General features: G+C 42.0%; 1 protein-coding gene and 1 non-coding gene across 7 annotated transcripts in view; both read right to left on the minus strand.

Moving 5' to 3' along the window:
- The window catches only part of htt (huntingtin), a 29,879-nt gene extending 6,250 nt beyond the window's left edge, over positions 1–23,629 (minus strand). For 2 of the 6 annotated variants that reach the window (XM_026169967.2, XM_026169962.2), the window contains exons 1-61: positions 23,247–23,629; positions 22,428–22,511; positions 21,899–22,019; positions 21,724–21,783; positions 21,477–21,556; positions 21,151–21,289; positions 20,899–21,040; positions 20,585–20,763; positions 20,283–20,487; positions 19,882–19,929; positions 19,540–19,617; positions 19,031–19,434; positions 15,380–15,506; positions 15,173–15,288; positions 14,975–15,086; positions 14,637–14,774; positions 13,828–13,986; positions 13,640–13,737; positions 13,363–13,502; positions 13,145–13,208; positions 12,935–13,035; positions 12,683–12,829; positions 12,286–12,406; positions 12,046–12,191; positions 11,766–11,947; positions 11,437–11,654; positions 11,160–11,286; positions 10,954–11,078; positions 10,753–10,863; positions 10,529–10,606; positions 9,699–9,922; positions 9,078–9,156; positions 8,812–8,973; positions 8,665–8,720; positions 8,257–8,405; positions 8,017–8,153; positions 7,800–7,916; positions 7,535–7,657; positions 7,140–7,399; positions 6,857–6,999; positions 6,516–6,738; positions 6,236–6,377; positions 5,829–6,008; positions 5,490–5,666; positions 5,226–5,302; positions 4,721–4,856; positions 4,510–4,632; positions 4,075–4,282; positions 3,762–3,907; positions 3,447–3,624; positions 3,267–3,365; positions 2,936–3,120; positions 2,694–2,820; positions 2,444–2,547; positions 2,056–2,210; positions 1,821–1,960; positions 1,628–1,710; positions 1,354–1,484; positions 1,107–1,239; positions 716–871; positions 411–601 (exon numbers count right to left, since the gene is read on the minus strand). In XM_026169967.2, coding sequence (XP_026025752.2) covers positions 411–601; positions 716–871; positions 1,107–1,239; positions 1,354–1,484; positions 1,628–1,710; positions 1,821–1,960; positions 2,056–2,210; positions 2,444–2,547; positions 2,694–2,820; positions 2,936–3,120; positions 3,267–3,365; positions 3,447–3,624; positions 3,762–3,907; positions 4,075–4,282; positions 4,510–4,632; positions 4,721–4,856; positions 5,226–5,302; positions 5,490–5,666; positions 5,829–6,008; positions 6,236–6,377; positions 6,516–6,738; positions 6,857–6,999; positions 7,140–7,399; positions 7,535–7,657; positions 7,800–7,916; positions 8,017–8,153; positions 8,257–8,405; positions 8,665–8,720; positions 8,812–8,973; positions 9,078–9,156; positions 9,699–9,922; positions 10,529–10,606; positions 10,753–10,863; positions 10,954–11,078; positions 11,160–11,286; positions 11,437–11,654; positions 11,766–11,947; positions 12,046–12,191; positions 12,286–12,406; positions 12,683–12,829; positions 12,935–13,035; positions 13,145–13,208; positions 13,363–13,502; positions 13,640–13,737; positions 13,828–13,986; positions 14,637–14,774; positions 14,975–15,086; positions 15,173–15,288; positions 15,380–15,506; positions 19,031–19,434; positions 19,540–19,617; positions 19,882–19,929; positions 20,283–20,487; positions 20,585–20,763; positions 20,899–21,040; positions 21,151–21,289; positions 21,477–21,556; positions 21,724–21,783; positions 21,899–22,019; positions 22,428–22,511; positions 23,247–23,344 — 8,492 coding nt within the window. In that variant the 5' untranslated portion in view covers positions 23,345–23,629. Of the gene's footprint in view, positions 1–410; positions 602–715; positions 872–1,106; positions 1,240–1,353; positions 1,485–1,627; positions 1,714–1,820; positions 1,961–2,055; positions 2,211–2,443; positions 2,548–2,693; positions 2,821–2,935; positions 3,121–3,266; positions 3,366–3,446; positions 3,625–3,761; positions 3,908–4,074; positions 4,283–4,509; positions 4,633–4,720; positions 4,857–5,225; positions 5,303–5,489; positions 5,667–5,828; positions 6,009–6,235; positions 6,378–6,515; positions 6,739–6,856; positions 7,000–7,139; positions 7,400–7,534; positions 7,658–7,799; positions 7,917–8,016; positions 8,154–8,256; positions 8,406–8,664; positions 8,721–8,811; positions 8,974–9,077; positions 9,157–9,698; positions 9,923–10,528; positions 10,607–10,752; positions 10,864–10,953; positions 11,079–11,159; positions 11,287–11,436; positions 11,655–11,765; positions 11,948–12,045; positions 12,192–12,285; positions 12,407–12,682; positions 12,830–12,934; positions 13,036–13,144; positions 13,209–13,362; positions 13,503–13,639; positions 13,738–13,827; positions 13,987–14,636; positions 14,775–14,974; positions 15,087–15,172; positions 15,289–15,379; positions 15,507–19,030; positions 19,435–19,539; positions 19,618–19,881; positions 19,930–20,282; positions 20,488–20,584; positions 20,764–20,898; positions 21,041–21,150; positions 21,290–21,476; positions 21,557–21,723; positions 21,784–21,898; positions 22,020–22,427; positions 22,512–23,246 lie in introns of all 6 variants that reach the window. The other 4 variants (XM_080302702.1, XM_026169959.2, XM_026169968.2 and 1 more) reach the window with 3 other exon arrangements.
- Positions 10,343–10,472, minus strand: LOC113024880 (small Cajal body-specific RNA 14). Its single transcript, XR_003272742.2, has one exon.
- Positions 23,630–25,180: the final 1,551 nt, after the last annotated feature.

A 25,180-nucleotide genomic window follows, 5' to 3' on the forward strand; every position in this document is an offset into this window, starting at 1 on the left:
TTATCCCATGAAGCATTTCTATCTTAAAGGTGATCACTTAGTATTAATCTCCTTTCGGTCTACAGATGGATTTAACCCTGCAAGCAACTTGGTGCATTTAGCAAAACAGATACCCTCCCAGTAGGAGGTCAAGAGTTCAGGTTTTCCTCTTAATCCGCCACTGTCTGTATTTATCTGAAATGTAAAAAGCAGCATCTAAGGGCCAACAGTTGCACTGCACTCTTGGTTCCATCGCTGTATTAAGCTGGATGAAAACTAATTAATTCGCAGATCCTCTTACAGAGGAGGAAGGTGGGGTGGTCACACACACTGACATTAGACACATTAGTTCCCAAGGCTCTTTCATCACTTAAGCTCATTAGAAGATGAGTTAAGGTCAACGTCTGCACAGGCATGACATTTATACTCACTGAGCAACAGCCTTGAGGTTCGATAGAAGGTACTCAGAGACAGTGGGGATGAGCTGTTTAGCTGTGTCATCCAGAAGGTCACATTCCAACACATAGAGCACCCCATGCAGGGCTCCCATGCGGCTAGGAAGGTGAGTGCTGCGCAGGGTCGTCTCCAAAAGGCGACACACGGGCTCGGCTATTACCTTGTCCTATAAACGTAAATTTAAAAGTTTTATATAGTGGGAGCAGTGGCGTGCTGCTATATTGATAACTCAAACACATCTTGAACCATCTCAGGTTCCATCACACACAGCTCCTCTCACCATGCCCAAAACAGCTGCTGCCTTGCAGATGGCCGGCACAAGGTACTGATTCAAGATCTCATCCTCGGGTGGATGGTGCTTCTGCAGCTCCATCAGGGTGGAGAACATCATATCAAACTGATTCCTTTCTGTGAACAGATCTGACACTGCCAGCAGCTACAGGGAAGGACAAGAGTGTACAATCAGCGGACAGAGTAAGCATGGCTCTGGTCTCAGGCTCATTTCGAGCTGCCAGAACAGACAAGGCGGCATACATTTTAATATGTCTAAATTAAAGAGTAAAGTTTCACCTAAGTGTATTCTGTCACATCAGTGAAGGACAGTCTACTGGTCTTTAAGATCAGATATTTAGGCGAATACGTTTTAACTAAGCACATGCATCATATCTCACCGATCGGACCACTTCACTGACGAGGATGGTTGGGGTTCTCCTGTTACTTGGAGTGCTGGGGATCAGCCACTGGCTGTAGAGCTCCAGGAGAAACTGAGAACATGAATGAATATCCACGCCTGCACGGTGTTTTCTGAGAGAAACACAAACAGTCAATTAGAGTGTCTCATCTTAACTTACAACAAGATGCCTCCTGTGCACTGAAGGACTGTGTACACGTATGTAATGTTGTGTTTATTTGACTAACCTAGAGTTTATAGGAGATAAAGGTGGGGAGGTGGGCGCCGGAGTGTCTGCCTCATCTTCTTCATCCTCACCCCACTCTTCCTCCCTGAGAGGCGTGATGTTGTTACCCAACCACACTGAATGGATGGAGACCTGGAGAGTGACATGCCAAGTTAAAAAAAAACCCCAAACATATTTGTTCATAATGTTAAAAAAAAAAAAAAGAATAACTGTTGCACTGCTGACAACGTATACATTGTTCCTAACAACAGTTTACCCTTTCCTATGATTCCTACCTGCCCCAGTTTGTATTCCATGTTGCCCATCTCCCTCTCTGTGTTGATCTGAAGGAGCAGTTTCTCATGGCTGATCAGCGTACCTGCTGAAACAAATAAGTCAAGCAGTTACTTTACAAATACATTTTAAGAAGTGGTTGATGAAATGAACAAGCTGAGGCTAATGAGAGTGTGACTGCACTTTTTCTATTACCTGCAGAAGCTGCTGATAGTGAGGGCACAGGATCCCAGGCATGGTATGGGTGGTATGTATGGACGTTGTCCCTTTTTGACACAAGCGCTTGAATCTCTCTCTCCACCTCACCTCTAATCACTGCAAGTTTCCTTCCAAACCTGAGCATAAACATTAGCAAAAGGGTAAAAAAATCTGTCTGTCACTTGCTCATTTTAGGCAGCTGCACAGTTACAAATATTAGAACCATAACTACCGTGTTTCCAGGGCTTTTAGGCTCTTGTTGCGAGGCTGCTGTTCCAGACAGCTAACTGCTGGGTTGCCAGGAGTGGGAAGGGTCATGGCACTCAGCACCAGGCTGGTGATGGCTTGCACTGCTAACACATTCAACTGGGTACGCTCCAAGTCCTCCTAGAGAAAAACAAATAAGAAAGACATGCAATAAGACGGCAACAGATGTATTATCTTTTTGCAAGGCATCATAATATTTAGAGCATGTGCTAAATGACACATGACAAAAATATAGACTATTACATACTCCAATATAAACAAATAGTTCAGTCCATATGAGCATGCTGCAAAGTTTGTACTTCCATAAATCTTTATTCCAAGTAACATTTCTAGAGTTCAAGTTGTGTGCATACCTCCTGTTGCGGGTCCTCCTCCTGGTCTTTAGTGATGGGTTGGGTGACCAGCACCCCTAGTAGAGTAGCCCAGGTCTCCTCAAATTGAGTCCTGCTGCTCCAGCCTGAACAACCAAAAACCCACACAGATGCTTAATGCATAGGGTTTTTTTTAAAAACAAAAAAATGTATACTTAAAAAAATAATGTAATTTAAAAAAATGAAAGCATCATCGATGTGATAAGAATGGACTGATTGTATGTTTCTGTACCCAACGTATTGATACGGTAAAGAAACTCTCTGAAGACATCCTTTTCCTGAAGGAAGTCCACAGGGATCTCAGGCAGCGTTGTGCCGAACTCTCCTCCTGGCTGAGGGGACCAGCCCAGTTTCCAAACCTAAACCACAAAGACAGAGCATATAAACAGGTTTTTTTTAAAAAGAAGAAGAAATGGATTTTAATTATGTGTTAAATTCAGTTACCTACTGGCACAACTTCTTTCAAAAACTCACCAGTGGAGGTACTCTGGTGTAGCTGTTGACCAGAGGAAGCCGAGACAGACTGATAACAATGTTGCGCAATGTTGGTGTGAGAAAAGTGGGTAAAATGGAGTTTCTACGATGACCAAGCGAAAGGATGCTCGGCAGACCCTCCACCAGCTCAGCCATGATCTCACATGCTTGCCACTCACACATGTCTGTAACACAAAGACTTAAATGTTACCCTAAGGCTTTCATCTGAGAAGAATTACTCACAACAACACCAACAAAAAAGATGACTGCAATAATAAAACTAGATGAAACAACCCTGAACTATAACTCAGTGTCTAATTAAGATTCTTACGGTCAGCATGTGCTGCATCCACTTGGTCTCCATCATCTCTTTCTCCTTTTGCCATTTTCTTCTCTTGATGCAGCAACTGGTCACCAGGACTCACAGCCACTGCAAGGGAAAGGCGAAAGTGTTTTAACTAGCAAAGATATTACAAAAAAGTGCAAAAATGCATCTTTCTGCTTTGATTACCTGCAACAATAATAAGGCGAAGGCAGTAAATGAGGGAGCAGGTATGGGTGGTGTACTCTGGGGTGGAGAGCTTGTTCCAGACGCAGGGCTGCTGCAACGCCAGACACAGGCAAGAAAGTGCCCACTGCAAGTCCACGCTCAGGGGCAGCCGGTCCTGGAGCAGACGCCACACTACAACCTGTGTAACCATGATGTCACATTCACAAAGGTTTAAGACAGTTGTAAAGAAATCAAAGGTTGTGCAAAGCAGTCATATCATACTAATTTGACATGGTCTTCAAGCTTTAATTTTCTGAAATCAAATCAGTCGTTTACCTCAGTGGCAGTGCAGGTGAAGGTGGTGATGAGGTGCTCCTTGTCTGAGGGAATATGTAGTGAAGAAGGGAGCTGGCTCACACTTAGCAGGTATTGAGATAGTGCTCTACAGAGTGACAAAACTCTGGGGTAGAACCCTGGTTCATCTGAAACATACGGTAAAGAATTTAGGAAAATAATGAATCAAAACTTTATTTTGAATTAAATTTAATTAAAAGACTCCAGTGAACAAAAACCCAGACAGAACAGATACTTGTGGGGTTTTTTTGCTAACTTTTTTCTAATGCATTTTTCCCCTCCTTCCCAGTCTCACCATACACATCACCCAGCTGGTCCCAGTAGGGCTGGGGTTGGGACGGTGGCAGAAAAGACTGGTGAGGTGCAGGAAGTGACCCGGTGACCCCTGCTAGTTGTTCGAGGGTCACCTGCAGCGCTGTCTCCAACAAAAGTGACCCCTGACCGCGTGCTAACCGCTGCATTCCCATACTCAAGCATGGACAGAGAAGGCTTAGATTGAACTCCTGGGGGGAAAAAATGACAGAATTCCAGGTTCATTTGTGAAATCCTAAAAAAAAAAAAAAAAAAAAAAAAAAAAAGCCCTAATATACAGGAATTGACATATTTAAGATTTTTTTTATCATCACTGTGGGCTAATGTTTGCGCACTGGAGCGCCAATGTGTCTGGATGCTTCTATTATGCAGATGATAAAATTTAAGTGCATAATAAGACAGTGTGTACGTTCTTTACCTTGCAGCTCATGACACTGAAGAGATCAGCAGGAGGTAGTTTGGTAAGAAGTTCTGTCGTCTCCAACAGGGAAACATCTCCACGGAGACAGCACTGAGACTTCACCAGAGCCACATACCACTCCTAAAATCAAACAAACAAACGGGTAAACAGATGGTCTGCACAGTCTGACAAACCTGGATTATTAGATTCATCAAGTCTAGTTCCTCACCTTGTCTGCAATGACCAACTCAGGAGCGGGCGGAGGATCCCCGTCCAAGGGATGTGATGTCACTGGAGGAGTGGGACTGCTTGTGTCAACAACAGTGGCTCTGAACCTGTCCAGCAGGGAGTAGAACCTCTGATGTCTGGGACAGAAATAACCAAACAAAAAAATTTACAATTTAAAAAATAAATAAATCAATCAATTAAAATTTGTTTTTAGTTAACATATGGATATAAGAACCTGCAGATTCAGTACAGCCCTCTCAATAACCTACTGGGTAAATTAACTCAACACATATCACATTTTAGTTTGTGTGCATTATTTGGGAAATCCAAACAACATACAATTCCTCAGTCTATCCTTTCAATGTGGTCTGAACAGGTGACTAATCCAAGGGCAAAACTAATTTCAACAGGCACAAAAAAAAAAAAAAAAAAAAAAAAAATCACTTAAAACAAAAATACAAACTGTGGGGTAGCTCTCAAAATGGCTGCAGTACACAAGGTTTTACCTCTGAGCTAAACCACTGTTCTGGAGATATTCTTGGATCCTATCCAGTTCCTCCACAGGAAGCTGTGCTATGCTGTTCTGAAGGGTGAAAGAATGAACACAATCAGGGTTTTTAAACACACAAAAAGTTTGACTTTAACAGTTCTTCCCATCTGATCACTTTAAAATTCGAGAACAGGTCCCAAATTGGACCGGGAAAAACATAAGAAACATGTTCAGCTTTTAGATGCACTTCCAATGAAATACACACTTTACTAAAACGTACCTGTAAGGTCTCAGCCAGCAACATCTCTACCCTGCGACACGCCAGTGTGTCCACCATGCGAGCCAAAACGCGAAAGGGTGTATTAAGAAGCTTGTCAACATATAGCATCAGTAGAGATCCAGACTGACTAAGGTGGATGCCTTCCAAACACTGCAAGGTCTTTTTCAACATGGTAGGCTACAAAGACGAAGAGAACAAGATAGTAAGGGAGGGCAGTGGGGCATGAAATGAGTAAGATGCAGGGACGGGGAAGAAAGATAAATTGAGAATTAAAAAACAAAATAAAAATTTCAACCAGGTAGTCAAGAGATTAGGAAGATGAATAGGATGTCATCTTACAGTAGTGAGGTTGTCACAGCGGGATTGGATGGCCTGGATGAAGAGGCCACTGGCAGCAGAGTTGCGGTGGACAGCACTTATGAAGTCCTGCACTGGCGGCTCATGGGAAAGGCTGATGAGGTCACGAACATGATTGACAATCAGCCAGGTGAGATGCTCCGAGTCATGGAGATTCTGACACTACAAAGGTGAGAAAAAAAACAATGCTTTTATTATGTAAAGCACTTACAAATCTAATTTACTTTTGCTCATTAGTGTTTTGAGATTTAAATATTGTTCTTCATAGATAGTAAAGAGCAAATATATCCAAATGTAATTTTCAACATGTTTTCTAGCTGAGAATAGTATATCGTGATCTATGTATAATTTATCCCAACAGTATGGTCCCATATTCTTAGTAATCTTACCACATAGTCACAGAAGAGGATTACAGCTCCCCTGCGTACAATCTCTCTGTTAACCATTGCTAACTGGGACTCAGGCTTGTCCTCTTCACCTTCCCCTGAGGAATGAGGGCTCAGCAGCTTTGTGGATGAGAGACTGTGTCGTCTGATAAAAAGAAAACAAAGCACAGTTTTAAAAGGGAGAGTTTTTCCTCATTTTATATCCTCATTGACTCATTTATAATAATTAAAAAGTGCACACAAATACACCTGACCCCAGTCAATCCCCTCGCACTGTTCTTACCTGGGTGTCTGATGAACCTCAGCCCACCAAGAGTAGTTGGTGTAGTTAATGATGAGAAGAACTTGGCACCAGAGGAGCACAAGGGATGGGTGGGTGGTGATGAGGCACTGTACCATGCTGTTAAGACCTTCTAAGGGGTAGAAGAGGTTGGCCTCTGTGACTGTCTGTCCATTCTCACCCTTCAGGAGACGGCTGGCTGCAGCTGTGATCCTGCGAAACATTCCTAGGAGGGAACAAAAATGAAAAATAGGTAAAAGAACTTAATCTGAATTATATTTGATATATTATTTTTAAAATATCATTATGGGAGTTTGTGCATTTCCCAGATTTTACATGCTTACCACTTTTGAAGACATGTATGAGACACATGAGCAGCGTGCCCAGCTGCTGGCAGTAGAAGGTGTGCTGCTGCTCAGTGATCTCTACTTTAACCTGCCTGGTTGAAATGTCATCCAACAACACACCTACAAGCTGGAGAAGGAATCTAGATGGGAGGTGCAAAAGAGAGAAGTGAAAGAAAGTAAAAAGGCAAGAAGAGTTAGACCCTTGGAGGCAATCTGGTAGCTGAAAAAACAGAGCAGAATAGAAACCTTTCTCAGCCTGTTAAAGACAGTAAATAATAACCTGGCAAATGTTTCCTCAGGTGGAGCCTTTTGCGTTTCACCATTAGTTTCCTGTTTGTAGATTGTGTCAGCAAGAGGCGGGTCGTTTGGGGAGGGGCTATGCTGATGCAGGCGGCGGATAGCGTGGCAAGAGAGGAGATTTGGAGAGAGTGCCAGCTCATGGACACGGGAAAGCACAATGTCTTCAGTGGACTGCGAGACCAGTACCCTAAGCACTGCCAGGATACCAGATACCCACAGCTGGACTGTAGCTACAGATGCCTGCAAGAACCAATGTCAGATTTCACATCAAATCTTACCTTTTCCTGGTTTTTTTTGTTTTTTTTTAAATAAATCAGTCACTTAAAAACTAGAGGAATTGTGAAAAAGTGCACACTATCTGATGAGATGTCTCACCATGGTGGCTGGGATGGTGAACATACTCTTGAGCAGCATGTCAACAGGTCTGAGAGAGGAGGGTGCCACCGTCTCAAACAGAGTGTTTAATACTCCTAATGCCTCTGGAGAGTCCAGATGCATCTGTGTAGACCAAACATAAAAATATGCTTACTGAAACAAACAGAAATTGCCTGATCACGCATCTGTATAAATTATTGCAAAAATCAGTTGGCTTTAACCATCAAGGTTAACCCAACATATAAACTTGCAAACAATTTCCTACCTGCTGCTTGGCAATCATGGGAAGTATGACGTCTGCAATCTGTCTGGATAATCTCTTCCACTTGTCTTCATTCTCTTTGTGACACTGCTGCAGTACAAGAATGAACATCTCCAACACCTGCAGCAGACACATGAAAGCATGAGCAAGGCAGAAAACAAGTGGGTTGAATATCTGATGATGTAGCATGCTGTGTCTCTGCATCTACTTGTAAACATACCTGATGGTACTGCACAAGTCTTAGCAGCATGGAGACCACAACTTCTTTCTGTGTATCCAGCTCCTTGCCTGCATCAGCTTTGTTTGAGCCCCTCAAGACAAACAGATCGTGAACTATAGGCTGCAAGGCTGGGATGGCTGTAGACGAAGCAGAAAAGTGTAAATGTAACCATCAACAAGAAAACCTTTGGAAGTTAAAAGAGGAATTAAAAATTATATAAGTCATATGCATTCCTCTCACCATGTGTGACAGCTTTTCTGCCACTTGCCATAATGCCATCACACAGCTGGATGATCTTGGGAATGCTGATAATCTGCTTGGAGTGGTAGCGTTCATAAGACAGCAGCACCAGGAAGAAAAAGATGTTGGGAATGATGGCCTCTGAATCTCTGTAAGTGATGCAAACAGTTATTTTATTTCCCAGGAAACATATGTGACAAGCTTTTAAATAAATACATACACACATATTTTTTATTTTTATATATGTGTGTGTGTGTGTGTGTGTGTGTGTGTGTGTGTGTGTGTGTGTGTGTGTGTGTGTGTGTGTGTGTGTGTGTGTATGTATGTATGTATGTATGTATGTATGTATGTATACATACATACACACACACACGAGAAATCTGAAATTTTTACTGACTCAAAACATACCTGAACTGCCCCACTTCAATGTACTCAAACTGTTTCAGGACAAAGCCAATGAACACCTAAAACATAAATTTCTGAATGAGCCATACTATAAAATTTGAAGTTGGAGATGACCACAAAAAAAAAAAAAAGTACATGTGTTTGTCTTACCTGGTCTGAGTCTAGCAGGCAGTAGTTGACTCTGAGCTGCACAAGCTGAGCAAGCAGGTCCAGTACTTGTCTTTGCAGCGCCACAGATGTGCTGGTGGTATACTGCTTCAAAGCTTTGATCACCAACGGCTCAAACAGTCGAATGTGGTTATGAATGGCATTCTGAGAAAACACAAGATGCAACTCTCAAAACAGCAGCAGACCACATAAGCGACTCTTAGCGCATAATATCAGTATGGAACAGCAGCAAGACAATGAAAGGGTACCTTGTCTCCTCTGTGACGCGCTGCATTTGTGATGCTGGATCTCAGTTGATTGGATGCTTTTTGCATTACATCAAACCATCTTAAATTAAAGAAAAAAAGAAGAAGAAAAAGCACAGACTTATTATCGCACTTAGTTCATACATTTTATATTACTTACACACACACAAGCCCGTTCAGCTATCTTAGTGAGGACGTTCATTGACATAATGCTTTCCCTAGACCCTTACCCTAACCTTTAAAAATGAATGACTAACCCTAACCCTTACCCTAAACCTAACCATAACCTAATTGTAACCCTGACACCAAAACCACATTTTGAGCCTCAAAAAGGCCTTCAAACTTGTGAGGACTGGTGTGTGTGTCCTCACAAGTGACTGTTGGTTCTCACAAGTATAGTAGAATGCAGATTTCGGTCCTCACAAAGATAGCTAGATAGGAACACACACACACACACACATACACACACACCTATAAAACAACTGAATGCACACTATAAGCATGTGCAGGGGTGGAGAGTAAATATGTGCAGAAAGTCACAGAAAAAAAAAAAGGAGCGTTTGCGATTTCCTAAATAAGGACATCTATGCATACGTATGGGAGACATGTGTTACTAGATCTCACCCAGAGGTATCCTGATCCTGTTCAGCCTGCACCATGTTACGGAGGCTTGCATCAGCAAGAGCCTGGGTGAAGTGAGTGTATGGAGCCATGAAGCAGTAGTGGTAGAGTCCTGGCCGCAAGCTGGAAGAGCCAAGACGTAGAGCTTTGCCCTGGGACCGACTGGGTCCACTCAACACGCCCTCATACTGGGAGGCCAGGTTGTTCCCAAATAGTGTCTTCAACAGCTGGAGAATAAGTCAACTTATTACCACAAGAACTCTTTTGCAAATATATATAAGCATAAATATACAAAAACACTATAATTTTTAACTTCACATAAAATTTGAGAATCCAGTTGATATATTTGAAGTATTCCCTTTCTTTCTTTCCCCCCCCCCCAAAACACAGCAATAATTAAGCTCCAGTGAAACCTCTTTTCTTTAGAAGCTCCTCCACCCGTAGGATTAATAGTTATATAACCAAAATCACTTCACCATTTAATTCTGCTTTTATTCATAATTGACATGCTGTGAATAACCCCTTAAACACTGACTTCCTACGCTCCCTTAAAGTCCCTTTAGTATGTCTGTGGACTTATCAAAGAAACTGAAAACTAGATTACCACTGAGACAGAATACTAATGTGTGTTGTTCTATAAATACATGAATGTATGGAACCATCGCACAGGGGAACCAATGCCTTTACAGGCCCTGTCGGCAGGAACCAGCCTCACTTTGTGTGGAGTCACACCGGCTGCAGCACACTGCTCAGTACTAGAACCACAAAGACTGCCACACATTCAAAAGGATATGCATCTAACATTCACAGGCATTAACACATAACATACTAACCTGTTGCACACAAACTGTGGCCATGGTTGGTTCTCTGGAGAAGCAGGACTTGAGGTAGCCCAAAATTTCCTCCACACACTAAAAGAAAAGAAAAAAAGGTTACTTCTTCTATTGATAAAGAAGAAGATTATCAATAAATTGGTTGTTAACAAGAAATGAACAAGACCCCTTGTTAAGGGATCGCACCAAACTTAACACTGAAAGACACTGAAATTCATCTTTACCTTCCCGATGTCATGAAGTGTGGCTAACTCCAGCAGCTGAGAAAGAACATCTAATGTAGCGCGCAGGAAACTTCCAAACTTTTCTTGGCTACTGTGAAGGTCCAACGTAACCTAGAAAACATTAGACCATCCATAAACCACCATACAGGCAGCAAAAATCTATTAAAATCATTTTAAGTTTAAACAAAGAAGTGTTCTGACCTTATAGTTGGCATGCGTAGCTTTGAGCACATCATGGAGCTTGAGGTAGGGAGGCAGGTGGTAGAAGTTGCCAAAGGTGGTCGATTTGTTTACAGTTGTTGAGCCTGTACTGTCTGTTGGCCTACCTGCTTAGAAAAACACTACTTAATATTCTGAGACTCACAGAGATGATCTGTACCCTTTTTTAAGCATGGTGAGGCATTTACCTGTGTTGGCCTCACTGCCTTTCTTTGGGCTCATAGGGGTGGCACTGGGGTCGGCAACCTCCTTCTCCTTGCCTTTCCTACGAATGGGACTGAGGGAGGGGGTGTTGCTCAGGGAGGGGAGAGTGGCCTATAAAGTTGGTATAGAATGCAACAACAGAACACAATATATCAGACATCCTGTGGATCAAACTTGTGGTAAAATGCACCTGAATGCATGGTGCCAAATATTTTCTTTCATGAGTCTGTTAAACCAAATAACTCTCCTTATCAAACGCACCTTCATTGCTGGTCCTGGTGGTGTATCATCCAACACATGGGCACAGATGTTGAGGACCTTCAGCAGATGGGAAAAGAGTTGCTCCACCATGACCACCAGGGAGCGTTCTGATAGCGCGGCCCAGGGTTCCTCCAACTTACTTGGGCCTCCACTACTGGTCCCACTGCTGCCTTCTTCCTCCCCAACCCAGGGATTGCGCATACATTTAGGAGCCACAGCTGAGAACATCATTAGGGTAGTGATGAATCAACAAATGTCAGAGTAAAACATCTTCATGTCATATTAAATTATATGTAAAATACCTGAAACTCTTGAAGTAAATTACCCACCAGCTATGAGGTTTCCAGAAAGTAACAGTGCATCCTGATGCGCAGAGAGATCCAGTGGAAACCAGGCAGAAGACAATAAGGAGAGCACTGTGTTGGCAATTCCTACAGTCAGAGTCCTCCGCTCTGCATCTGGTGCAGATGAGGTGGTTGAAGAGGCTGGAGCACTGCTAGGCTGTGATAAACTGCAGAAAGGAGTGAACAGACAGAAGGTAAGGGGAGTCTAGAGAAAGAGTTGAAATGATTATGTAAAAAAATGTATTAATCAGTGCAGCATACAAACCTGAGGGTTCTGCCCCTACTGCGGTTAAGACTAGAACGGGATGAAAAGTTGCTATTGGAGCTAACGTAGCCACAGTGCCAGCCTGTGCTCCAATTGCCCACTGGAAAATTTGAAGCTAGAAGGCACAAAGCCTCACAGCAGCCAAACTGCAGAGAAGACAGCATGATAAATATTCAGATGTTATGAAACAAATGCCATAAACTTGCTTTAGAGCAGGCAAACAATGAGCTGAAAACCTACAGTTAGAGCTCTGGAGGTAGACGAGGTCAAAGCATGCGAGACGGCAGCAACTACTCTGGACAAGTTGTTCTCCAACGTGACATCAGAGATAGTGTTGGACATGTTGTAGCCTCGGTATGTCCTGGCGACAAAATTTTAAGTAATTATTCCAAGGTTCCCTCAGGAATTGTGTATTTAACTGCAAAATCTTATAAAAGCTTGTGGCTCAAAGCATTTCTTATCACAAGAAAAATATGTCTGGGGTTGAAAATAGCTCTTATAATGAGTACAATAAGACACATTGTAATAAAAAAAGGATAACCAGGTCAACAAGGTTGAGAACTTCTTCATAGTAATATAGGCTAAGCTGACCTTTGATGAGGCACGAGATATACTGGAAGTGTGGGCGCGTGTGTACCTTGTGATTGTGCTAACTGTGAACTGGGATGGGGGTTGTGTCTCATGCATAAGCAGCTGCAGATAGACTGAACTCTGGTCTCGGGCGATTGCTACCACTGGGTCAACCTGGCCCTGGTCACAGTCATAGAACAACCTGGAAACTAGTCTGTAAAGAGACAGGAAGAGAGATATGACGAAAGTCAAAAAGGGCTTATTTACAGTCCACTACATAAAGAACATAGCACGTGCTATATGTGAAGAGGCATTTTACCTTCTGACCACAGAGGCAGCCACGTGCCGTACTCTTGGATCGTCATCTCCCAACAGATGTATGACCACATCATTCAGGACTCTATCTTGCAGCCGCAGACGCTAGAGAAATGTAAACAAACAACACCAGTCAACAGCTGAATGCAGAAACCCAGAAAGGATATTTCAAAGAAAAGATCATTAAAAAAAAATTATCAGAAAATAACCTTACCCCAGTGTAGTGATGATCTCCTTTATGTAAAGTCTCAGTTTTCCTCTCCAAAAAATTAACTAATCTAAAACACGGGAAAAAGTAAAAAAAAAAAAACTTTAAAAAGCAATTATAGGTAATACAAAGTAAAGGCGAGCTTAAGTTTAAAGTTGAGTTATTATTATTTTTAGAAAACAGAGACTGTATATAACAGGCATCAGGATACAAAAGTATCCTACCGGAAGTCTAATTCTGCCAGAGTTTCCAAGAGCTCAGTGCGAACAAGCCAATAGCCGCAGTCCTTCAGCGCAAAGAGGTCAATCACCAACTGCAGGCCAATCTCACTCAGGGTACTGCTGCAAATAGTCGTGATGCAGTGCTGAAACAAAACACACACAAAAAACCAATGGGTCAGACTCACAAACAAAAGCACAGACACAAAAAAAGAACTTGAGGGACAAAGCAAGACAGAGATAGAGTAGAGATTACCAACACACTCACACAAAACCATCTTACCCTCACTGCAGAGCAAGCCATCTTGCAGGTGACAGAGGATTCATCTTTCAAAGTCTTCTGAAGCAAAGGCACCAAGTCCACCAGGGACAGTGGGTTACCTAGAGTACAGACAGACAGGTATGATAGGCATCTTTAAATACTCTCAATTCTTTCCAAAATGCAAGTAAGACAAAGACCAACACACAAACCTGTTGCACTCTGCACACTGGCCAGCCAAGTGTGTATGTTGAAACGTGTTTTGGTGAGCGCAGCCTGTATGATGGCTGCACATAGGATAGCTGTAGCTCCTCTAATCTGGGGGTCTCCATGGTCAATGAGTCCCAGGACATCACTAATATATTGTTGCTCTGAAAAGGTAAAAAAAAAAAAAAATAATAATAATAATAATAATAATGCCAAAAAGTGTTAAAAGACACACAAATACAGTTGTACAAATAAGTTACTATTCTGTAAATGAAAAATGCTTTCACTGTAACACATGTTGTGCAGAGCGCCTTCAAACAAGACATTTTTTTCCAAATCAGAGTATGAAATGCACATGTCAAAATGCAAGTAACAATAGCTGGAGTGTATTTAGCGACCGTGGCTCAGGGGGTTGGGAAGCGCATCTGTAACCGGAAGGTCGCTGGTTTGATCCCCGGGCTCTCTGTCCTGGTCGTTGTGTCCCTGGGAAAGACACTTTACCCTACTGCCTACTGGTGTTGGCCAGAGGGGCCGATGGCGCGATATGGCAGCCTCGCTTCTGTCAGTCTGCCCCAGGGCAGCTATGGCTACAACCGTAGCTTGGCTCCACCAGTGTGTGAATGCGAGAGTGAATGAATAGTGGATTTGTAAAGCGCTTTGGGTGCCTTGAAAAGCGCTATATAAATCCAATCCATCATTATTATTATTATTATAGTTTCAGTACTGGGAGCATACACACTGGTTTACTATTGCACGTTACTTAGACATCTACTAGATAGGAGCAGTTTTTTGTTTTTTTTCCCCCAGTTCTTACCTACAACTGGAACGCCGTCCAGCGGCTCCAAATAGAGGGAGTTAAAGAAGGCTTCGGGATGAAGCGCTGCCGCTGCTCCAACACAGCTGAGAGCCAAGGCTTTCACACTTACTCGCACCTCTTTGTCAGGAATCAAGCCTGAAGAAACACAAAGCAAGTAATAACACACACAGATGTCAAAAAGTCACAGGAACAAGCACAACTCCGATATATGAGAGGCCTGAGAGTAGAAGTTGTACTTTGCTGTTAGATATATTTTGACAATCAGATCAAGGAGTCAAATTTTCAGTTTCAAAACGAAAAAAAAAATTTTGGTATTGAGCAGAACACCCACTCACCATTTTTTTGTCCTGTTAGTAGGAAGGAAGCAGCAAGAAGCCGGACACAGTGCACTAGTGGCTCCGCACTGTGGTCTGTATAGTGCCCAATTGGACCTTTTATGCGTGATGGCTGACAGAAAAGCAGACAAGTGACATAATGTTAACCTTTCACTTCAACCATATATGACAAGCACGGAGAGTTTTAAGTCACTTTACCTTATTATCGGGCTCGGGTTCAGCAGGTTCATCCTTTGGTATGAAACGGTCCACACTGCTGTCTGAACCCTGCCGGTTGTGACCGCGGCCGTCGAAGAGATGAGGCTTGCTAAGAGCTATACACAGAAACAATAACCACCATTAAAGCTTTCTATTAGGCAGAGCCCATCTGCGTTTATGTGTGCATAGCTGTGTACACAAACACACCAAGTGCTGACTGCAGGAATGGTTCTTGGGGTTCTTCTTGGGAGGAAGGTGCTGTTCCTTCATCTTCTTCATCCTGTAGTGTTCCAATCTGCATTCCAGAGTACTGACTCTCACTGCCATCCAGAACCTTATGCACACACAAGCACACACAAGCACACACACACAAATCAATTAAAAAGAAACCATCTTCAGAAGGGAAAACTCAAATTCATAAATGTATTAGAACTGGCAGTTTGCCAAACTTTGAAATGTAACCGCATGCACATGATACCTAATAGTTTCGACTCACCGAGTTAGTTACTGGACAGAGGAAAACATAACAAATGACTAAAACTACAAATTAAATTTAAAAAAAAAATTCCCCCATTAAACAGGTCTACTGAATCATGCTTGGGTCAACACAATTCACAGCAAATCAACTGCATACAGGAAAAAGCACAAGCTTAAAAAGTCAACAATCCAGAGGAAGACCAAGCTTTTGCTCCAACCTGACCCTGAAATGCTAACAATATTTTTTATTAAGCAGAACTACAGCTCTTCTAAAGTGCATGTTATTCTCTTGGTTTTGGTTTGCATGACTTCTGACAGTAAACCAGCTTGGTAAGAACAACTCTCCCTCACAAGATAAACCAATTTAATGGTACAATAAAAAAGAAGAGAGGAAAATGTGAATATTGTCTTATTCTCCAAGTTTGGCTGGAACAAAAGCCCGTCACAGCCTCTTCAAATGGTAGAGAGAACCAAATCTGAAGAATTACAACAACAACAAAAAAACAGTTGGCCTTCATGCCTCTCCTTTTGAACTTCACTCCAGGCCAGTCACACGGGATGTCAAAGCTGCTTGCTTTTATCAAAACGCATCTGATTTTCAGGAGGGAATACCTCAAAATGAGGGGGGAAAGAAAGGTGCATAATCTACTGTCGGTGACAACAGGAGGGGAAAAGAGGCAACAAGCTAGGAAAAGTCTTTGCATGGGTTGAGCCAACCAAAGGAGAAAGAATGAAGAAAGCCAAATGTATTGAAACAAGCAAGCCCATCCCAGTCTGTTCACTGTGTCCTGCAGGCTGACCTTGTCACTACTGCTGGAGGAGGGGGTGGTGGCATAGAAGGAGGAAGAGGAGGTGAAAGAAAATGAAGAAGACGAAGAGGAGGCAGTGTAGACAGATGAGTCGCTGTCTGCGGCATCGGGACCCTCAGTGGAAGCTGGCGAGGGTGGGGAAGGCTCAATCACCCGTGGCAATGAAGTGTGACTGGTACGAAGTGACTGGTACGAAGGATATAGGAAAGGGGGGGCAAGACCACAGAGGTAGAATTATTATGTAACAAAAGTTCTGTAGTCGGGGCCAGAAAGGCAGATTAACCTGACACTCCAGGTACAGCGGCAAAAATCTGCAAATTAAACTTTTTCTTAAGTAACATTTGAAAGAGTTAGAGTTTTATTAAATGAGTGGATGACAGAGTTAAAAATCTAAGATAGAAGTTTTTTTTGTTTTATTTTGCTTTGTTTTTATATGTACTAGATTTTAAAGAAAGTGTTGCATTATGCATATGCAGCCTTTATTGTTTCAAGTCCTGAATGCATCATCTAGGAATGATGCTCGTGATTTTTTTAACCTTAGGAACATGTTTTGCTGCTGATAAGAAAACTGGTTCCAGAAGAGTGAAAAAGATTGAAAAAGCATCCCCCAAAATAATCCTAACAGGAGAAACAGACCGTGAACTTAATCCACAACCAAGTCCAACAGTCAAAATTACTGTGTCATGATTAGGAGCATAATAAAAAGACAAAAAATTAATGACATAGAAAACAAGTCCAACTGCTTCTAAAAGCATAACTGGGGAAAATAAGACTTATCCGCTTCTCAGTCTGACGTCATTAGCTGTTTCCAGGTCCAAATTCCTCTTCAGTTCCCAAACTCAAACAAACACTGGGGCATCATTGAGAGTTAGAAACTGTCTAAATCCTTTCATCTTTGATAAAAATGATCAGTGTGGCTGCTCTACCGGTTTAACATCCAGGCATTCATGAAAAAACAGAATTTCTGAAGTTTACCAGAATTGGAAGTAGGCTGGGAGTTAGCTCGTTGGTTTCCATCTGAAGATAATGTACAATGTTCTGACCGAGGGATTTCTGAAAAACTAAAAACGCACAGCTCTGCTATCACGTCAGACATGAATGAAGACAGAAAACTGAACAGCGGCGACGTTTGTAGGGTTACTGAAGTTGGACTAGCTGGTATATAATAATGTGCTACGTTGTGGCTAGCTACAGCGCTATGGTTAGGGTAATATAGAAACACATTAGCATAGTGAAGCTGAAGGATAGACGCAGACTTTTTTTCCCCTCGGTAAATGTTAACGTGAGGTTCAGGGATGGGCAGAGACAAATGCAATCGCATGGCAGGAAAAATGCTGAAAACGAGCCAAACTTCAGTCAGAAGTGATGATCCATCTCCATCACGAGGTAAGTCATTAATATACTGCTGCATGGTTTGGATTACTAGCTGTGACAAATTCCTCATCCTCAGCTTCATGTACCTGTTCAAATCTTTATTAGCCTCAGGGTGACCTGATTCAAATATTTGGTGTCCAGCAAATCGTGAGCCAATAGGCTGTAGTTACATCGCAAGGTTTTAAAAACTGAGCTTTAAAATGTCCTGCAGATGAACACTAGCAATAAAAATCCAGAGAAGCCGACAGTGATCACTGACTATTTTTAGGGGCTTCTTCAGATTAAATTTAAGAAGATTCAAAGCATTAAAACACCATAAAAAGACAACAGCCTTAATAAACGCAGGGTAGTTTGTAAGCAGGGTTCATACATAATCACTTAACAACAAGATTGTGACTTATTAATGTTAGCATTATAGTTGAACACTTAAGGATTTCATGTTCCTTTTTTCCTGCACAAAAGATTTAAGGATAAAAACTGATCTTCTTGAAAGTATTTCTAGCTGCTACTCTGATAAGCTGCTTTTTATCTTTTAAAAAGTCTTCAGAAAGAAATGCTAGTCCAAAGGAAGTTGTTTTGTAATCACCTCCTGTTAATATGCTACTCAATATCACTACTGGAAGAAATATTTATTCTCAGGGACAAAGAAATATATTTGACCCCAAAATCTTTTACAATCAATTTAATTCATTTTAAATGTAATGTTATTTTTAGCACCAGTTCATAACAATCTCATGGATTGTTATAGAATATTACAGGAGCATTCCCACCTCTGAAGAACTGAGCGGTAGTGGTGGTGAAGAGAGGAACACCATCTACCACAAGTCTTCAGGAAATCGAGGGGGATAATAAAGTTGTGTAATCACCAATATTACCAATATTCCACTAATGTTGAAGAAAATAAGATGTTTTCAGTGGGATACAGGTTTCGTAACTCATCCAAGTGACTCAATAAACTACATCTAGATCAACAGAATCAACGTTCTGGGAAGTGAAGCATCATTTTCAAACCAAGAAAAATGCCATCAGAGACACAAAGGTTCAGAGGTAATTAATGGATTGCATGGTAATTAAATCCATCATTGTCTAGGGAAGCACACTGTTCATTTTATTCAACAGAAACCCACACAATTACTGGATGTACAAGCTGTAGTCTCAAATAAAATTAGCCATGTGCAGTCCTACCCAGTCAACTTACCAGTTCTGCTACATCCGAAGGGGTGACAGCTGAGTCCGGTCCCTCTGTGGTGGTTTGGGAGGAGTCGCTGGGTGGAAGTGAGCGATCATTAGTGCCTAGCAGTGTCCCACTTTCTCCTAGAGGCCCTCCCTCTGGAGTCGCATTCTCTGGGGTGGTGTAGTCAGCAGTCTCTGGGGTAACATTTGCCCCACCACTGGAGCTCCGACTCAGCATTTCCTCCTCGTTGTCATTGGGTGACTCTGGAGTGCCTGATGTAGATGTCCCACCTCCGCCACCACCCTGTTCTGAGGAGGCACTGAGGTCCACAGAATCACCAGGCTGCAGAGCATGCTGGGAAGACCGAGGCTGTTCAGTGATGATGTCCACCTGGGCTGCAGAAGAGCCGTCTGCACCAACAACTGATGCTAAAGTAAGAAACACACAGAAGCTTTATTTTTGCTCCACATACTTACACTGTGAAATTAGGAACACAGTCAAAGTTGACATAAACTTGATAATTTGCATCTCACCTGTGAAAGCACCAGTTGTGACCTCAGTCCTCTCAGGGTCATCCTCCAACCCATCCTCCTCTCCAGAGAGCATTTTACCTGGAAATAACAGGTTTATTGTCAATATGAATCTGTAAGATTAACAGCAGTTTAAAAAAAGGAAAGGCACTCAAACCTAAGTGTGGTGATTTACTTTAAATTGAGTACAAGAATAAAATTTAGATATACAGGGATAATAATATGTAATTTTAGGCAAGTCCACGGCCTTTAGTGCCTCACAGTTGAAGGTAAACTTGTTCAAGCCCTGATTGGCACATCTGAGAGAGGAAAGAGGTGAACAGAGGAGATAAACAGACTAGTCACCTCTCTGTTTCCTGAGAAGGAGTGGACTGCAGGAAGACCCTCCCCCCGCTGCAAAAGGCATGAAAACAGGAAGCAGAAATAGAAGTTGAGGAGTAGGAAAGTAGTACAGGCTCAGAGAAGCTTATAAGAAACAGAAACTATTATTTAAGGATGTCAGAAAATTAGTTAAAATGCAAAGAAAAAGGCCACGAATAAAAGAAGAGGCTAGGGTGGAACCCCAACACAGTTTGTCCATGCGGTTCCCTGGCAAAGTCAGCATAAGTGAATGAATTATAAACTAGTTGAAACAGATAAAAATCGTGTCTCTAGAGCTGGTTGACTGTGTAAATATTTCTAGACACATATCTAAAGGGATGATAAAAAGCACTGTTTAGATAGTATTAGTCAATTCATGTGATTACCAATGAATTCAAGGATGCTGCCAGAACGTGAGCGGTTCTCAGTGTCCTGACGAAAAACGGTGGCATGTGGGATGCTACCAGCAGTAATGAGCATATGCAGAAGCTCTGGTGGGGGAGTCCTGAAGACCTGCTGCAGCAGCTCCAGAGCAGCTGTGACCACATTGTGATCCCAGTGCTGTGTGTAGTGTAGGGTTAGCTCATACACCTTTAAAAGACATGCATACAGAATTATTGCACATCCAATTATACAAGTGTATACAAACTCTTTTTTCATATTTAAACACAAAAAAATTCCATCTCACCTGCAGCAGTTGTTCGGGTGTTGGCTGTACATCAGCTTCCTTTCTCATGACACCAAAGCTTCCTTTAAGACTAGTGGAGTTGACATGCTGCTGCAGCAGAGGCATCAGGTAACGAAGGGTTAGCAGCACCCCCAGTATTAGATGGCTGGGGTGTTCATCATCCACCGGAACCAACAGACCTGGAAAAAGGCGAAAAGGGCAAAAATTCTAAATTAGCTCACATATTTTAACACAAATGAGCTTAGTAAAATGTAAAAGGGTAGAAAAGACATGCCCAAGGTCTGTGCTTGACAGTGAGCCAGTGTGCAACCTACCCAGAAGCACATTAAGGAGCCAGGTGTAGAAGTAGCTGGTGCGTCTGGAGTGCTGGCAAATACTAACAGCTGAACTGGCTGCTGTCCGTCTAATGGTCGGGGAGCTGGACTTCAGATTAGCCACAAATGCCTTCAGCAGCACCTAAAACAGAAATAGTTGGATGATGTTAAAAAAAAAAAAAAAAAAAAAAAGAGTTTCCACTGGCCTATGATTTTTTTTTCTACTTTAGCACACAATCAGCAGGTGAATACCTTGATTTCACCATCATTGGCAAAGTGTCCCAGGGCAGACATGATCTTGGGCATTGCTGTAGCAAGTGTCTCCTGCACAGTCTCTTCCTGCCGCTTTGTGATTCTGGTGAGGCACGGCAACAGGTTGACCAGGTAAGGTCTGTGCCATAAGGGAGAGAGAAGAAGTATACATGAAGTAGAAGCAAAACAAAAATATGCATATGCAAGTAAAAAAAGCACAGATGATACTTTGATGTTGTCCCCACAAAAGCAGCAGACTATAAAATAAGACATGTTGTGGATAATGGTTTAAAAAAAAAATGTAAAAATATTATAAGTTTGCATACCTGCATTTCTGCGGTCTGATGAGGTGGGCAAGCTCAGCAAACCTCCATAAAGCTGCCCTCAGACTCCGAGAGGCACCATTCTATTGAGCCACACAAGCACTGATATTACCATGTCTAATATCTGACCGTACTTTCTCTAAAGAAACGTCAAACAATTTCTTTTCACATCTAACACTGGCCTATAGTCTGAGAGTAAAGACATATAAGGTGTATTACAAAATGCTCACTTTACAACCCCATGCCTTACCTTTTTAATTTCTTTGTACAATTCCAGCTGCAGTCTAGGCAAGTTGGAGTCCATCAGTGCCTGAAAATTATCAAAATGAATGATTAACACTACCACCAACAACACCAAACTTATTTTGACAATTTTTGTCATTAATATTCTTATTCATTTGTCCCATCTTGCAGATTTTGCTCACTTTGATTATTTTGTTCAGGCACTCATCGGCTACCATCCGAACATCTGATTCACTGTCATCACTGCAGAGCAGGAACATCTCCATGGCAATGCCAAGCAGTTTCTGAAACTCTGGAGATGTTCTATTCCCAGGACCAGAGAGAGGAAAAGCCAAAAATATATAAATTTTTTCCCTTTCTCAAACTGTTAACCCCCTAGCATAAACTCATAAAACTTAGGTGCAATAAGTTTTTTTTCAAAAAGGACATTACAGAAAAGAAAAATATATATATGTAAAGACGAACATGTCCCCACTTCATTCCCAAAATACAAAAGTGAAACCAAATATCACAGAAATCAGTGAAATCAGATGTAAAATCACTACTGAAGAAGCTCTGGTTGCAAATGACATCACCCTGCACCTCAGACATGCTTTACAGAAAAGCTATCTTACCATTTATACAGTTAGTGAAGGTGATAGGAAACCCTAAAAGAATATAAAAAGATATGACTCACACCAACACATATTTAGATCAAATAACAAGGAATACCTCAGTGACTGAGCCACAATGTTTTCACATATTGTCAGACAGTGGGTCACCCTGTCCTTCTTTGTGGCAGCTTGCTCCTTTTTTCTGTGGAAGATAAGACAAAATGCAAAAGATGACGTGAGTGTGTGTGTGCACAAAGAAAGACTGAATTTAGGTATCTTGCTTATAGCCAAGGAATGCAGTGATTAAAATAATAACTATAAGTCAGAGCCATCCCCTACAACTGTATTCCTTACGCACTGATCCCATCAATTCACTTCTTTACAAGCTATATAAATGAATTCCTATCCCTGTGTTTCAACCAACAACGGACTAGATCTGTAAAACTTCTTGGAGATGAAGCAAGTGCAGGAAGCCCCGCTATGTTCATCATTCCATTCATAACCGTTTGCATAAGCAGTTTAAATATTATTATGAAACTCAATGTCCTCTGCTACTGAATACACAAAATTACGTCCTTGAAATTGATCCTCCTGACCCTTTCACGTGTTCTTGGCATCAGCCTTCTGTGTTAGCCATCATTCAGCTGTTCTGATCCTAAAATCAGGCTAGCAAACAATCAGATCGCGTTAGGATAGCGAGCATCGCTAAGCAGCGATCTAAAGCATGGCAACAAGTGGACCTAAATGGGCTGAGAAGTATGAATAACACCTTAGCCTCATTCCCAGTTTACGTTTTAGTGCAGCTGACTTAAAGCCATCTATTAAACGTTGGTTATCTACCCGAAATGGACCAACGCTGCTAGCACGATAAGCTAAGGGTCTAGCCTAACGGCTCCTCGCCTCCTATTCTGTCACCGCTGGACAAAAATCAACTTACTGCCTCTGAGCGAGCTCCTCGGCGGTCGGTGGTCCCTGCTGCTGCTGGAATGACTTCAGAGACTCAAAGGCCTTCATCAATTTCTCCATGGTGGCCATTTTAGTAATCTACAATAAGCAAGCTTGCTTGACGAGCTAATATTTACTATGTGAGCTAACTAGCTAGCAGAGTAGAGGCAAGTTAACGTTTGCGCACGTAGAGAGCAAGAGGTGCGTAGTGCGGCGAGAGTGCTAACACTGCTCGCGACAGCTACCACCAGCTCTCCGCCTTGTCTTCTCGGAGAGCGCCACTTATTCTTTCACACTACTATTCCTAAATAAATCAAATGCAGGTTGATAATAAGCCATCTTTGATGCAGCATTGCGTTTTCCCACCAATCACACCAGGAAGTAGCTTGTGTGACAGGTTTACCGAGAGGGGAAGGGTGCAACGTCAGCAGCCAATCAGAGTCCGGATTTTTGTTGAGTGGCTTTAGAAAGAACCAATACGACACTGTGATTTTTTTTCTTTTGTTGTTATTGTTGCAGTCACGAGACCGCTGAAATCTGGAGTGCAGGACAGATTTGTTCAAGTGTAATTTACAAGTATTGACTTTAGTGTGTGCGCTGATAACAGTGGGTGTCAACTGATAAGAGAGCGTAGGAAGGAAAAACAAATGCACTGAAACCAGCCCCTCCTGACACAGTTATTCGATCATTTATTCATTTGTTAGTGCTATGATCTCTGACAAATTGGAAGAAGCAGGTAATGAATGGAACAAAGGTAGGTCTAATGGCATAAACTTTAAGTATTTTACTCCGGATTTCGTTTCTTTTTTATTATTATTATTTTTTTCAGATCAAACTAATTTCAATATTAGACAAATATAACCCAAATGAATACAAAATGCTGTTTAAATGATTATTTCATTTATTAAGGGAGGAAAAGCCACCCAAATCTACCTGCTCCCTAAACCTAATAACTGGTTGTGTCTCCTTTGGCCGCATCAACTACAGTCAAGCATTTATTGGGATAATTGCTAATGCGTCTTTCACAGTGCTATGGAGGAATTATGGCCCACTCTTCTTTGCAGAATTGTTTTAATTCAGCCACATTGAAGGGTTTTTTGTTTTTTAGCGTGAGCGACCTGCTTAAGGTTATGCCAAAGCATTTCAATTGGATTTGAGTCCAGACTTTGACGAGACTGTCCAAAACTCTTTTTTTTTTTTTTTTAGATGTGGACTTGTTGGTGTGTGTAGAATCACAGTCCTGTTGACCTAAGTGTGCTTGACTTTCAGGGTTTGAGTTAGTGGCCAGATTCTCTAATTCAGGATTGTCTTGTAGAGAGCAGAGTTCATGATTCCATAAATTACGATAAGTTGCCCAGGTCCTGAAGCAGCAAAGTAGGCCCAGACCATCATACTATCACTACTTTAGAATTTATTCTAATAGGCACCAAATCAAAACTGACTAAAGTTCCAACCAGAAGTCTTTCATTATCCAGTGATAACTGTGTTGGCACACCTTCCCCTCCGGTTAAGAGTCTTGGTGTCATCCTCGACAGCACGGCACATATGAATAATATCACTCAGTCTTCTTATTTTCATCTTCATCATATTAACCGCCTTCGTCCTTCAATCACTCCAAACAGTACCGCCATACTTGTCAATGCTTTTGTTCCATCTCGTTTAGATTACTGTGTGTGTCTGACAAGGTAATCAGCAACACAGGGGCACCACAAGGGACCGTCCTCTCCCACTTCCTCTTCACCCTCTACACCACAGACTTCAGCCACTGCACAGAGACCTGCCATATTCAGAGGTTTTCTGATGACTCTGCAGTGGTTGGGTGCATCAGCAGGGATGATGAGATAGAGTACTGGGCTGTGGTTAACTCCTTTGTCACGTGGTGTGAGCAGAATCATCTTCTGCTCAACATGGCAAAGACCAAGGAAG

Source organism: Astatotilapia calliptera, chromosome 6, assembly GCF_964374335.1.
Source record: "Astatotilapia calliptera chromosome 6, fAstCal68.1, whole genome shotgun sequence".
NCBI lineage: Eukaryota > Metazoa > Chordata > Actinopteri > Cichliformes > Cichlidae > Astatotilapia > Astatotilapia calliptera.